Here is a 15,565-nt window from a genome sequence, read left to right on the forward strand (position 1 = left end):
GGCCATGCTTTGATCCAACAGAAACAGTGCTGAACTGCAGCCCAAAAAAAGAGAATGGATGGACACAACCCAAATTAGCATGCAGTAGTCAGAGGGTGGGCTGGTCCAAACCTCAAACAGCCACTATAACACCACTGTCTCGGTCTGGGACAGATACATCAGACAGGGAATCTGGAAGAAAGAGGTCAGCTAGCACCCACGGACCAACTGGCACGGTGGAGTATCATTAAGATTATGACACATTCACTGCTCTCCTTTTCAAGCCTACTTCAAGGCCAAGAATACTTTTTTTTTGTCAAATAGCAGCAGCATGTACTACAACAGCACTAGGAGAGTTTGGATGGAGTGGACAGCAGTTTACCTGCTGTATTTTTTTCTTAATCCTTACATACATTCTACAGAGAAAAATCTTAAGAGGAAAAAGTAAGATAATATGAGACAAAAGCTTTCTTAACATATCCCATCTATGTGGCCATGAAAGAAATCTGGGAAATAATGCATATATCTGATGTGATTTATTACACTCCTTACGTCCTTACTCTTCTATTAAACACTGCACAAACCGCCTTTGACGCCTTGATCACAAATGCAACAATAGATCAATTAAATAAACTATTTTATTGCAAAATCTATAGCCTGCAGTCAGAACGCACCTGGAAACAGGATCAGTTTGATTCTGTACTCTGAGATTTGGCTTGTCAAGTCAATGTCGGGGAAATAACAGTACATATGTCTCCATTCCCCCATACCTAAACATGTTCATCTGATCATTAGTGTTTGGCCTAAATCCCGCTAACACCTGGGAGCCATGAAGCTAGCCAGCAGACACCTCAGGAATAAAACCCTATAACTGCCAGGTATGTGGGATCATGTTGCTAACGACGATCAAAGCCTCTTCAAAAGAGGCCATATGTGGCATAATGAGGCAGTTCACGCTATGAGAGGAGAGCTTTTACAAGGAACTTCACAGGATGTATGAAAGTGACACGCAGCCTGATGCAGCAGGGCCACTGGTGCTAGCTGCTCTACCTAAACCTGAAACTGAGGATGGATGTGAAGGTTTACTGGGCTGCTGCTACACTCCAGCAGCAGGAGCCAACCAGGGAGGGATAATTGGAACAACCTGTGGCTGTGGGTAAAAGCTAGCTCATCAAAAGTAAGACATAATCAAACCTTATCCATAAATGCCCAACCCCCCTTACTACATAGCTGCCACTGGACAGCATCCTCACTGAGAAACTTAGCTATCTGAAAGGCTACCTGGAAGAAATGAATATGATATATGCTCAACCCCATTATGAAGAACAGATAAGCATTGTATTACATGGGGGTTGGTAGGCAGGCTCTACTCAGAGTACAGAGGGACTGGGTAAGGTGGACATGAGGCTATACAATATCAAAAAGTTGGCGCGGTCTAAGAAAACTTTGTAAATCAGAAACAGTACCATGATTGAAATGGAAAGCTCTATAACTCCGCCCTTTCAACTCTATTGACATGTTACTCCAGATTACACTATTTTATCCTCTGAAATCCCATTACAAGGACGAGCAATAAAATCCTATCTGAATCTCACTGCATGCTAAAATGTAAGCGGTGACCGATGAGAGAGTTAAAAGATCCAAGGCAAAATAAACTTGTGGAAGAAAGAGAGAAAAAGTCATATATTCTGCAGCTGTTCTTCCTTAAAGCCAAGGCAATGACACATTCATGAAGTCCAAGTGTTGTTTATTGAAATTTGTCCTGCTTCCCTGTACTTAAAACTCTTCAGATTCTGTCTCCCAAGCTAAGAATGTCAGCAGGTCAATAATTTAATAGTACACTTTCAAAATAAAGGGTATGGTTAGGGTACAGTATTCTTTCCTGGGGTACAGGTAACTGCCAAAATAATGGAAACACTTCAGTAAATGAGGGCTACAAAGTATATTGAAAGCAAGTGATTCCACACAAGTGTGCTTCCTGAGTTAATTAAGCAAATAACATCACATCATGCTTAGGGTCATGTATAAAAACGCTGGGCAGGCCATTATTTTGGCCAAATATTTTGTCTACCATGGCTATGCCCCCAAAGGATGACAATACCCCCATCCAAAGGGCAGGAGTGGTCACTGAACGGTTTGATGAGTATGAAAACAAAGTAAACCATATGCCATGGCCGTCTCAGTCACCAGGTCTCAACCCAATAGAACACTTACGGGAGACTCTGGAGCGGCACCTGAGACTGCGTTTTCCACCACCATAAACAAAACACCAAATTATGGAATTTCTCATGGACGAATGCTGTCACATCCCTCCAATAGAGTTCCAGACACTTGTAGAATCTATGACAAGGTGCATTGAAGCTGTTCTGGCTTGTGGTGGCCCAACGTCCTATTAAGACACGTTATGTTGGTGTTTCCTTTATTGTGGCAGTTACCTGTACCTTCAGAGGTACACATATGATCTCACATGGTACTGTTCAATACCTATTAGGGTACATGTGCAGATAATCTAGTATAATGGCACATTTTTGTAACCAATACTTTGAATATAAAAAGGTACAATCATCACGCACTCTTAAAAATGGGGTACTGTGAAGGTAAATTTTTGTTACCCAGGATGGAGGCGTGGATTAGTTATTTATTTTTGGCCACCCGTGAGTGAAAGTGTTGTACCAGTTTAGGTGGTCTATGGTTATGTTAATTAAAGTTTGTGCATGTCCGTTGACAGTTCTGAAGTCTATAAAGGCTTACATAAATGCATGTGACAAATACAGGGTAAGCTGTAATTAATATTGTACCAACCTTAACCCAACACTGAGAGACCTTTTCGAAGAGGTAGAGACTTCTTGGCGTAACTGTTAAGGTGTTGGTCGTTGGACCCAGATTAAAGTCGTGGTCGGGGCTACCCACCGAATTCACTCCATTGGTGTCAGAAGTGGGATAGTGGTAGTGTGAGCGATTAACCAACATTTTATTTGGCCATTTTTCATTTTTTAAATAACTAATTGATCAACATCGGTTACATTATTTGAATTCCATTTCGTTAGTTTTTTTCCTGTGAGCTTGATGCTCAGTTTCTGTAGAGATAAATCAGATCAAGCCTGAACTGTGCGATGTAGTAGGGAGTTGTAGTTTCAAACAGGCCAAAATTCTACATAGTTTAGCGCAGAAAACGTGGTAATTAACTACAATGACCATAATACATTTTGCGCCTGCTTGCTTGTCTGGTCTGTGTGGAGCAGACAGAGAGGCCTCGTTGATGACGATAAGAGAGAATGCGCATGAGGGATAGAAAGCAGTTGCTTTGCGAGGTATCTCTACCTGAAAATACATGATTTAAGTGTTTGATAGTTGGTATTCAGAAGTCATAAAAGAATACCTTATTTACTACTTTGAAGAACTACTAAAATAATTTTTTTAAAGTGATTTGTCAGACAGCATAGGCAGCAGCTCTATAGATATACAATGATGACTTGGAATGAAATAAGAAATGAATCAAAGATAACAAATATTTTATTGAAGTAATGTGAATAAATGATGATTAGTAAATGATAGGCAGTAATGGGCAGTCACTACCATCATGGGACGTTTATGAATTGTTTTATTCTCTGTTGTTACAGCATTCAACCCACATAATGCATGGTGCATTTAATGTTTAAACAAAATGAAACCGAAACCAAACCCATCTCAAACAGCACTAATCACTCAGCACTAGATAGCGGAGAGGCATGTACACGAGGGACTTTATATTGTTTTTGCCACTTAAAATAAACTATTTTGTTACTGGTGGTACCCTACAAAGGCAAATATATACATTTTCCTTTTAAGGTATGAACTACAAGTGTAAAACTATATACACCTAATGGTACAACGGATGTACCTTACAGGGTACCAACTACAGTGACAAGAGTTTATACCCATCTAAGTACAATTCTGTACCTTTTTTTCTGAGAGTGTGTTAAAGGACTCTAAACTTCAACTTGTGCAACCTTTCATAAGCATTGAAGTCAGCCCCTGGCACTGAAATGAAACAAAGTAATGAAATTAAAGAGACTTTGACACATTAGTAAATCTATGAATAGGGCTGTTGCGGTAACGGTATTACCACCACACTAATAGTTATGACCGCAGTCAAATTCCATGTGACCGTTGAGTCACGGTAATCTCCTCTCATGCACTCTGGACACGCATTGGTAGTACCCAACACGCGAACCATCATCAGGTCACGAATGGCCTGGTACTCAATGCTCTATTGCCCCTCTAACCACTCTGACACCAATGCAAATGCGATCAAATTCACATCAAACACATCATCAAAACAGTATCATGCTTTTAAAACTCACCTTTAGGCTACATTTGTTTGACCTCACTGTGCTGATCAATTTGAAGAAAGAAGTTCAACAGGTTGAAACTGAGTGTTAAACATGGTCATCGTGGATGTTATTTCAAAGACAAACATAACGAAATGGACAGCGCTTTCTAAGGTGCTGATTAATACAAAGCATTTAAGATGTTGCAGGTAGAACACCCATACGTAGACCCCAAGCACAAAAAAAATAAACCTGAATTAAAATAATGATTGTGCGTTTTTAAAATACATAGCCTACCGCATATTAGGCACGGCAAAAAACATAATTGGTCTGGCTTATACTGCAAAATTAAACAAATTCTAGTAATGGCCTTTGAGTGTAGACTGTATTATTATGCATACTGGATGGACTGGTTACCTTCTGCTACGCTGCAAACATTTGTATTGGATTTTGAATAGCCTAGTAATAGAGCATGTTTTAGATTTTCATAATTAATAGGCTGACACATGACCTTCAGCTATAGACTCTTACCACTGTACGTTTTCATCTCCTCTCCTTCATTCCTTTCTCCAGCGCCAAGAGATACGGGTTGTCAGCAGTTTAATTAAATATGTTTAGTGGTGAAAACATGTTACTATCAATATTCCCCGAACAGATTTCACTTGCTTTCCCAAATGAAGCACTGGTTAGCTGCAGGAACATGGTTGGAGAGGCCATTGCATAAAGAGTTTGGTCGGAATATCACCCGTCGCACAGCGAGAGGCTGCATGCTCCTCAAACACTGGTTGATTCGGGAAGTGAAATAAGTGTTCTTATAAGCCCAGACATTTCTATATTCAATCTGTTGTGAAATCTGAGTTTTGTTGGTTGCCACTAAAAAGACGAGGACCCCAGCTGTTTTTATAAAACCAGAGTAGCCTACCTGGCATGATTTAAACTGTGGGAAAGCGGCCTCCATTCGCTATTCCAGTGCATACGGATGACATGTATTTTTTCCCCTTCCATTCTAAATATGATTTTTTTAACATATTAATAAAGACAAGATTACATTGAGAATAGTCTGATGAGTAAAAATATAATCACTTGATGAGAGAATAGGGTGCGCAGCCTGATGCAAGGAACAGAGCTCAAGCTTTTTTTGCAACTTTTTCAAATAGTCAATAAGCCTATTAGACGCATCATGCAGCCCATATACGTTCTAAGACATTTTAAGGTTTGTATCATTCACAACTAAATTTGCCAAACACACTACATGTACAAAAGTATGTGGACACCTGCTCGTCGAATATCTCATTCCAAAATCATGGGCATTAATATGGAGTTGGTCCCCCCTTTGCTGCTATAACAGCCTCCATTCTTCTGGGAAGGCTTTCCAGAAGATGTTGGAACATTGCTGCAGGGACTAGCTTCCATTCAGCCACAAGAGCATCGGTGAGGTCGGGCACTTAAGTTGGGCGATAAGGCTTGGCTCACAGTCGGCGTTCCAATTCATCCCAAAGGGGTTCGATGGGGTTGAGGTCAGGGCTCTACAGTAGAGGTCGACCGATTAATCGGAATGGCCGATTAATTAGGGCCGATTTCACGTTTTCATAACAATCGGTAATCGGTATTTTTGGCCACCAATTTGCAGATTTTTTTTTTTTTTTAAAAACCTTTATTTAGCTAGGCAAGTCAGATTAAGAACACATTCTTATTTTCAATGACGGCCTAGGAACGGGGGTTAAGTGCCTTGTTCAGCGGGGATTCAGGGATTCGTTTTTTGCCACCTTCTGGTTACTAGTCCAACGCTCTAACCACCTGCCTTACATTGTACTCCACGAGGAGCCTGCATGGCAGGCTGACTACCTGTTACGCGAGGGCAGCAAGAAGCCAAGGTAAGTTGCTAGCTAGCATTAAACTTATCATATAAATAACTATCAATCTTAACATAATCATTAGTTAACTACACATGGTTGATGATATTACTAGTTTATCTAACGTGTCCTGCATTGCATATAATCGATGCGGTGCCTGTTAATTTCTCATCGAATCACAGCCTACTTCGACAAACGGGTGATGATTTAACAAGCGCATTTGCGAAAAAAGCACTGTCGTTGCACCAATGTACCTAACCATAAACATCAATGCCTTTCTTTAAAATCAATACACAAGTATATATTTTTAAACCTGCATATTTAGTTAATATTGCCTGCTAACATGAAATTGTGTCACTGCTCTTGCGTTCATTGCCTGGCTTGTTGCGAACTAATTTGCCAGAATTTTATGTAATTATGACATACCATTGAAGGTTGTGCAATGTAACAGGAATATTTAGACTTAGGGATGCCAGATTAAATATGGACCGGTTCCGTAGAATTATTTTTTTGTTTTCGAGATGATAGTTTCCGGATTCGACCATATTAATGTCCTAAGGCTCGTATTTCTGTGTGTTTATTATATTATAATTAAGTCGATGATTTGATAGAGCAGTCTGACTGAGCGGTGGTAGGCACCAGCAGGCTCGTAAGCATTCATTCAAACAGCACTTTTGTGCGTTTTGCCAGCAGCTCTTCGCAATGCATTGCGCTGTTTATGACTTCAAGCCTGTCAACTCCCAAGATTAGGCTGGTGTAACCGATGTGAAATGGCTAGCTAGTTAGCGGGTGCGCGCTAATAGCGTTTCAAACGTCACTCGCTCTGAGACTTGGAGTAGTTGTTCCCCTTGCTCTACATGGGTAACGCTGCTTCGAGGGTGGCTGTTGTCGATGTGTTCCTGGTTCGAGCCCAGGTAGGAGAGGGACGGAAGCTATACTGTTACACTGGCAATACTAAAGTGCCTATAAGAACATCCAATAGTCAAAGGTATATGAAATACAAATCGTATAGAGAGAAATAGTCCTATAATTCCTATAACCTAAAACTTCTTACCTGGGAATATTGAAGACTCATGTTAAAAGGAACCACCAGCTTTCATATGTTCCCATGTTCTACGCAAGGCACTTAAACGTTAGCTTTCTTACATGGCACATATTGCACTTTTACTTTCTTCTCCAACACTTTGTTTTTGCATTATTTAAACCAAATTGAAGATGTTTCATTATTTATTTGAGGCTAAATAGATTTTATTGATGTATTATATTAAGTTAAAATAAGTGTTCATTCAGTATTGTTGTAATTGTCATTATTACAAATACATTTTACAAAATAATTTTTTGTTAAAAATGTTTAAAAAAATAAATAAAAATTTCGGCCAATGAATCGGTATCGGCTTTTTTTGGTCATTCAATAATCGGTATCGGCGTTGAAAAATCATAATCGGTCGACCTCTACTCTACAGGCCAGTGAAGATCTTCCATACTTATCTCGACAAACCATTTCTGTGTTGGCATAAAGGGATCGGGAGACAGGCGCAGGAATGTGTAATAGAGGTTTTTATTGGCCCAAATTACAGCGTGCCTTGTAAAGGCAAGGAGACGAAGACCACACAAACACATATACAAAACACAGGGTTGAAACCCAAACAAAAGAGCGAGGAGTACCTCGAATAAATACACCGGGGTGAGACCCGTAACATACACTCACACAATGATGCCACACGGGACGAGACCCGTAATCATCTGCGCAATACAAGTGGCACGAAAGCCAAAACAACACAGGTACTCACACGACCTACGGACATTGTAACAATAATCGACAGGATAATGGTGAACAAAGGGCACACTTATACAATTACTAATCAATGGGAACGGGGACCAGGTGTGCTTAATGACAGTTACGGAGGGATCCGTGACATTCTGTATGGACCTCGCTTTGTGCACGGGGGCATTGTCATGCTGAAAGGGCCTTCCCCAAACAGTTGCCACAAAGTTGGAAGCACAGAATCATCTAGAATGTCATTGTATGCTGTAGCATTAAGATTTCCCTTCACTGGAACTAAGGGGCCTAGCCCGAACCATGAAAAACAGCCCCAGACCATTATTCCTCCTCCACCAAACTTTACTCTTGGCACTATGCATTCGGACAGGTAGTGTTCTACTGGCACTCGCCAAACCCAGATTCGTCCGTTGGACTGCTTGGCATTGTGCATGGTGAACTTAGGTTAAAGTGCGGCTGCTCGTCCATGGAAACGGACAGTTCTTGTGATGTCGTTGCTTCCAGAGGCAGATTGGAACTCGCGCGTGTGTTCAAACCGAGGACAGCTACGCGCTTCAGCACTCGGCAGTCCCGTTCTGTGATCTTGTGTGGCCTACCACTTCGCGGCTGAGCCATTGTTGCTCCTAGACATTTCCACTTCACAATAACAGCACTTACGGTTGACCGGGGCAGCTCTAGCAAGGCAGATATTTGACGAACTTGTTGGAAAGGTGGCATCCTATGACGGTGCCACGTTGAAAGTCACTGAGCTCTTCAGTACAGGCCATTCTACTGCCAATGTTTGTTTACCAAGATTGCTTGGCTGTGTGCTCGATTTTATACACTTGTCAGCAATGGATGTAATAGCCAAATCCATTCATTTGAAGGGGTGTCCACATACTTTTAGTGTAACTCTAAATCTAGCGTATAGATTTAGAGTTCTAACTTTTAAGCTCAACATAGCCACTTCATATACACACACGCTCCAGAATGGTAGAAATATCCTTTCTAAAATTGTAGAATATAAAATTAAATAATGGCACTGGACATATAAGCATATCTTGTCTGCTAAATGAACAAGCCTACAGCCTGTCATGGAGCATAGCCAGATAACAGACTAATATTCGTTTCTTCTGAAATACAGTTTCTTTAGACCTGCTTAAAATAAATAATGATGGTGTATAATAAATGGATTTATTAGACTTAAAAAAAAAATAGGATGACAATAACCGGCTTACAAAATGTCCTGACCGCCACAGCCCCAACTATGAAGAGATCAAACTTCAGCAGTAACATAGAACAGATATGGAGAGAAACATTAAGAAAGCAAAAGTTACATAGTCTGGGAATCTGCTCTCTGACCTAGATTGCAACTGGTTTCTATGATGTCTGTTCTGCTGTGTATGAAGTGGAACTTAGCCGAGTTCCTACCTTGAGAATGTATTCCTGGCATAGTGCATGATGCTGTCAAAGTCATACACTTCTCCCATAGAGTCCACCTCCCCTGGCTCCATCTTCAAGAAGTTATACTCCTGTCCTGTGAATAGAAGCAAGAAAACAGAAGCTGAAACCTACCCCTACCTCAAATACTGTACCAGCAAACTGAATGGCAAAAGTGTGTGGCTATCACCTAGAAAGGGAAAGCTATGTTCATCACAGAATCATGTGATGGTCTCATCATCGAGTCATAAAATAAGCTGATCTCATATGACATCTCTCCATGTTAGATGAGTGGGCTGTTCCATCCACAGTTGTCTTACCTGGCTGGATGTTGTCCCTGATGATGCTGACATGTTCGTCTCTGTCGGGCCGGGTGTGCTCGTGCCAGAAACCAATCACATGGCCAAGCTCATGAACCACTATTCCAAACTTGTCACAGTTCTTTCCAATGGAGATGGCCTGTGGACCGCCACCCCTGCGGCCCACATAGGAACAGCACCTGCAGGTTCCAACACACAGAACACAGATCAGGGACAGGTCAACAGGCAAGGTAACAAGCTAGTGCCCAAGACTGTGGTAACTGGCTACATAGAAGACAAAGATGACAGTGTTAGCGCATGAGGGGCCATCTTGCTTACCATGGTACTATCTAAGTGCTACATTTATGTCTACAGATCAATCATGTAACAAGAACTTTGTGAACTTCGAGTTACACCGGATATATAGAGCTTTACTTCCACAAACATGCAAGTGTAAACCAGAGGCAGTGAACAAATAACGAATAAGCCAAGGGAAGGAATCCCTGTTCGGAGAGAGACGCAGGGTCTGACTGCAACAGTTTGTGGTTCAACTGGCATCTCTTATTTTTTGTACTTTTTACCACTTTTTCTCCCAATTTCGTGATATTGAATTGGTTGTTACAGTCTTGTCTCATCGATGCAACTCCCGTGTGGACTCTGGAGAGTCGAAGGTTGAGAGCCGCGCATTCTCCGAAACACGACCCCGCCAAGCCGCACTGCTTCTTGACACACTGCTCGCTTAACACGGAAGCCAGCCACACCAACATGTCGGAGGAAACACCGTACAGCTGGCAACCGAAGTCAGCGTGCATGCGCCCGGCCTTCCACAAGGAGTCGCTAGAGCGCGATGGGACAAGGACATCCCAGCCGGCCAAACCCTCCTCTAGCCGGACGACGCTGGGCCAATTGTGTGCCGCCTCATGGGTCTCCCGGTCGCAGCCGGCTGTGACACAGCCCGGGATCGAATACAGTGGTGATATTCATTGATGCGTGCTTCACTGTAGATGGAGGGTTACAGTGTGTGACCGTAGAGGCTGGCTGCAGACTGCAGGGCTCTTTCTCTCCCTCCCTGACATGAAAGGCTCAGTGTGGGAGCCCGGTCCATGGGCACACACCGCGCCCCTGTGGGCCAACCAGCCTCTCTCTAATTACTATGAACCCAGCCAGGCTCTCCTGAGATGGGTCTTGAACTTTGCACAGGACAGATGGGGCCTGCTGAATATGCAGCAGGCCAGCCCAGAGCTCAGGCATTCCCACTGCTAACCGCAGCCGCCTGCGTGGATAATGTCATCCCTGTTACTCTGGAGGCCAGTTACCAGGGAAAAAATGGCTATCAACAGCTGGGTGGAAAAAGGGCAGTTTATGTTCCATATCCGCACTTTAATATGCTCTTCTTGGTAACTGATGTACTGTGTGTGCACAGAGTCAGAATGTAACACCATCAACACTGCTACAGTTTTTGTGTAAACTCATTTGAACTTAAAAACATGCATAGCTGGGAAAAGGACCAACTATATCACGCGGAATAAAAGCTGGCAGGTTATGATAAAGCTTATGATAAAGCTGAGGAGGTCTCCCTTGGATGCCATTCAAAAAAAACACATGTGCTCAGTGAAAGATGAATCAGGACTATGAGGCACAGCAAGCATTCCTCGGGCCTGAATGGCCGTCTTTCCCAGGACTTGCAGGGGGCTGCAATTACCACAATTCATGCAGACAGAGGGGATGAGCAAGCACTAAAGGCCGATGGAGGAGAGGTAAGGAAAAGTACTTAAGCGATAAATCATTATGGCTGTGTGGATAAAGGAGTGTCACGTGTGAGCAGGCTGACCAGTTAGACTTCCTTCCTGAGGGATGCGAGCCTAGACCTCCATGGACTCACCCACATGGCCGGTAGGTGAACACAATGTAGCTCTCCTCTGTTGTCCTCTCCATAAAGGTCACACAGGTGTGCTTCTCCCAGTGACGCATGGCCTGGCGGAATATCGCCCGCTGGCTGCCTGAATGTGACGGGAAGAAGGGAGATCAGTGAGGCTGACGAACATAAGACACACGTAAAAAGGAGGATAAAATACTGTACCAATGCTGACAGCTTGCTCGTAGTTCTAGATCCACTGCCAAATTGATCCCAAGTAAAGTTAATAAAATGTTTTATGTACAATAGCTGCAAAGACATTCATTTTAATGTAGGTACTGTGAATGCAAGTATGCTGATCAGACACCAGCTGCCACCTTTTAGTAGGGAACTATATTATAGGGCTCATATGAGAACCATAGGAAAAGTAAACATCAGTGATGATGTGGGACTTACCACTGAAGTTCCCACTGATGACATAGGGAATGACACCTTCTGGCCACACCCTCTCAGGCCTGGAGGTTGCTGCCCTTTTCCTGCGGTGTGATCCTTGCCGGTTTGGCACCGCTATGTTTCGACTGGTCTCATTGGCAGAAGACCCTGTCATTCACAAAACCCAGCCAAAGATGAAGTTTGTACAATATAATCATAATCAAAAAGTTAAACTACGGTGAGAACATGGTAAAAACCAACCACCTTTTTGTGGAATCTAGAATGGGCCGTAACAGATATTATTGAGTCAGAAAGTGACCTGTTATGTGAATTGACAGTTCAGTTCACACAGACCATAAAATACAGACCATGAGAAACTTAAACATTTGAGACTACCACTTTTCAGCTGTTCCTAAATGGTAAAGAGATAATAACGACAATGAAGCGTGCTCTATAACTCCTGTTGAGCATTTTCTATAGGGCCTTCATAAACACTTTGAGAGTGCTGGTGATAAACATGCTGTTAGTTTATAACAGGTGTCATGGCCAACCAAGTGTTGGAGCCGAGCCATCACGTGGTGCTGAGTGGTTCATGCATAGTGCACATCTTCCTGGCAGATGCACTGATGCACAGAGTTGCAAAGCCTCCTTTTATAATTGGCCTTGAGGTGGGAAAACGTGGGAACTATTTAACTGTATTAAAGCTTTTTTCTTGGAATTGTTAGTATTGTGTCATTAAATGAAAATTCCACCCCAAAACTATCATTTGGTATTTGTTTCATTAGTCCATTGTTGATTTAGTACCAAAATGTTTTTCATGTTAGCAATCAAGTTGTCAAGATATGTAACTTTCAAAATACAGAATAATGCAAAACGCAGCATCATATGATACAAAATGCATCATACGGGCCGAATTTTGAAGGTTTTGGTACATATCTTGACAACTTGATTGCTGACAAGCAAAATCTTTTGAGACTATATCAACATGGACTAATGAAACAAATACTAAATGTTTTTAGGTGGAGTTTTCCTTTAAGGAGACATTTTAGTCAGCACTATATAATAGCACATGCATAATAAATGGAGTCAGACTTTTAGAACTGGTGACAGGCACATTTATAAGAAAATGCAAGCTTTAGACTTAGGCCTAGTGCCATAGGCTTATAGTCTCAATGGCCATGACTGGGTCAGCCTCACAGCTCTTGCTCACCTGTGGTTGTCTGATTGAAGGTCTGGACGGTCCGCTGGACCATGTTTATAACCCGGTCCACCTTAAACATGCGCATGTCCTCCTCATCCAGAGCAATGTCTCCCCAAAAGGCAGCTGAAACAGACACCGAGAGAGAAAGCATATCAGACATATTTAAAGTGTTTCCACAATATTGGACATCGTTTAACACCGTCCATTAGCCTCAAGGGTTTCCTGCTCTGCAGTCAGACAAACCACGTGGATCACATAGACAGCCATTCAAACCAAGGGTGAAAAAGCTAGACATTGATACACACGCACACAACCAAACACAATCCCGCCCCTCTCTTTATCCCTCTCTCCCTCGCTCTCAAACAGACACACAGAGTTGTGAAACAGCAGTTATGTGAATGTTTGAATAACAGGAGAGGAGTGCGGTCTGAATCTCAGAGCTCTATAAGCTCCAAGCTAAATAAATCATATTATCATGGGATGGAACATATCTGTATGACATTCAATGGAGGACATATGAAATCAATTAATAAGAGCGACATTCAAAAGCTTTTAGAGCAGCATACCCCAGATGTGCTGGGTCAATCCAGTTGCCGCTAAGAGAACTGAGGGAAAATGTCATGTCCTGATATTCTTCTACTGTTAATTAGTCCTCAAGCAGACCTAATACTGCGAGTTGCTGCCTCGATACTGTATATGGGGCACCTTGAACAAGTAATAGGTTTTTAAATGAGGCCAAGGAGAAGGAAAAATAACCAAAAAGTCACCCTTTATGAGGAATATGCTTTATGGGATTCCTTTCTAAAATGCCCTATTTCTGTAGCAGTTAGGGTAGGAGTCCTCTCCACAGAGACACGCCGCTCTGTTTTACAAGCTTTCAACACCAGCACGTTTGCTGGATTTACAGCCTGTTCTTTGTGAAGGAGTGGAGTGAAGGGGTGGAGGAAGGGAGGGAAGGAAGGCGGAAGAGAAAAGGGGTGGCAGGGTAATCCATGTCTGAACAGGAAGATGAGAGCAGGAGGAAGAGGGGAGGAAGGGGTGGAGGTGGGCATAAAGCCTCACTGCCCACCTCATAACCCTGTGGGGAAGAGAATGTGAGGAGGGCATAAAGCCTCACTGCCCACCTCATAACCCTGTGGGGAAGAGAATGTGAGGAGGAGGGATAAAGATTATCCTTTGCAAACATGTTTTCACTGTGTGTGAGGGTTCTACTCCTTGGGGATAGGAGGCAGAGTAGCAAGAGATAGATCAAGTCAGACCTAATGGAGTTCTCTGCTGTGGCTGGAGTGAATATGGTACTGACTACTGTGTGTTCACAATTTGAGCGTGAAAGTAGGTTACCCCAAGAATTACCCAGAGTTGTTGAAAATCAAGTGCAATAGTGAAAGATGGACAACTAGGACCTGACAAACTGTGGTCTAGGAATCAAAGTAAAAGCATATGTTCAGCGTGTATAGTTGTTTTTAGAACACTACAAAAGCATCTAAGACAAAGCTCTTTTATAACTGAGCTATCATTGACCCGGCCCTTGATAACAGTCAGATAGTGGTGTGTGATTATCTCAAAGAGAAAGGAAGACAAAGAAAACAATAGAGGAAAAATGTTTTGGCTTGTGTCCCTTATCCACCAGAGGAGAATTATTGAAACAGTATGTAGCTGGCTGAGATGCAGCCAGTCTCCCACAAGCAACAGAGAGGGTCAGAGAGGGCATGTTGTAGAGCGGTGGGGCTAGGCAGGATTACAGGCTAATGACAGCAATAAGAAAATATGTAGATCTCTGCCTGCAAGATAGGGCACGCTCAGAGCTCTGCGGGCAGGTTTGAAATACCAGAAGTCAAAGGGATCCTCAAATTTGCACTCAGAAAAACACTAAAACTGCTGTGTGTGACCAAATCCCCGAAACACTAAACAGACTATTCCTAATCAGCACTAAAACAGAAACTCTGTGCCAAGAGTATATCTGATCATCGCTAGCTACCAGCTGTCCATACAGTATGCAATGGATACAAACTGTCTTACTTCTTACTTTTGATTCCTAGAACTGACTGACAGCATTAAAGGATGAGAGAACAGACAAGCACTTGGACAAAACCAACATAAATTTGGGGCTGATGTCACAGAGAGGACAGTGAGCACTAAGAGAGGTATGTCCAAAATAATTTGCAAAGTACTCTTCCCTATAACACAGTGGAAGATGAAAATGCAGCTGCAATTTGAAGTTACCCTGCTTTACCTAATTCTTAATGCTATAGTAATACTGCACTCAGTTATTAGCAGTGATTTACTGGCCTAATGCTAGAACTAACCACACAACAAGGTGCAGGATTGTACCCCTACCCCTACCCCCACCCCACTGCCCTACACAGAGGGCTAATGTATTCTTCGTCCATGGCGGACACCCACTCATCCACAAAACATTCTGGGGACAAGCTCTTAA

At 42.5% G+C, this 15,565-nt stretch overlaps 1 protein-coding gene across 1 annotated transcript in view; it reads right to left on the reverse strand.

Annotated features, from left to right (window-relative positions):
* Positions 1-15,565, reverse strand: part of LOC115200112 (bone morphogenetic protein 1) — a 55,225-nt gene that overhangs the window by 31,564 nt on the left and 8,096 nt on the right. Inside the window, exons 2-6 of the mRNA XM_029762850.1 lie at positions 13,138-13,251; positions 11,952-12,095; positions 11,523-11,640; positions 9,662-9,840; positions 9,333-9,438 (exon numbers count right to left, since the gene is read on the reverse strand). Coding sequence (XP_029618710.1) covers positions 9,333-9,438; positions 9,662-9,840; positions 11,523-11,640; positions 11,952-12,095; positions 13,138-13,251 — 661 coding nt within the window. The remainder of the gene's footprint in view (positions 1-9,332; positions 9,439-9,661; positions 9,841-11,522; positions 11,641-11,951; positions 12,096-13,137; positions 13,252-15,565) is intronic.

The sequence above is a fragment of the Salmo trutta genome, chromosome 9 (genome assembly GCF_901001165.1).
Source record: "Salmo trutta chromosome 9, fSalTru1.1, whole genome shotgun sequence".
Taxonomy (NCBI): domain Eukaryota; kingdom Metazoa; phylum Chordata; class Actinopteri; order Salmoniformes; family Salmonidae; genus Salmo; species Salmo trutta.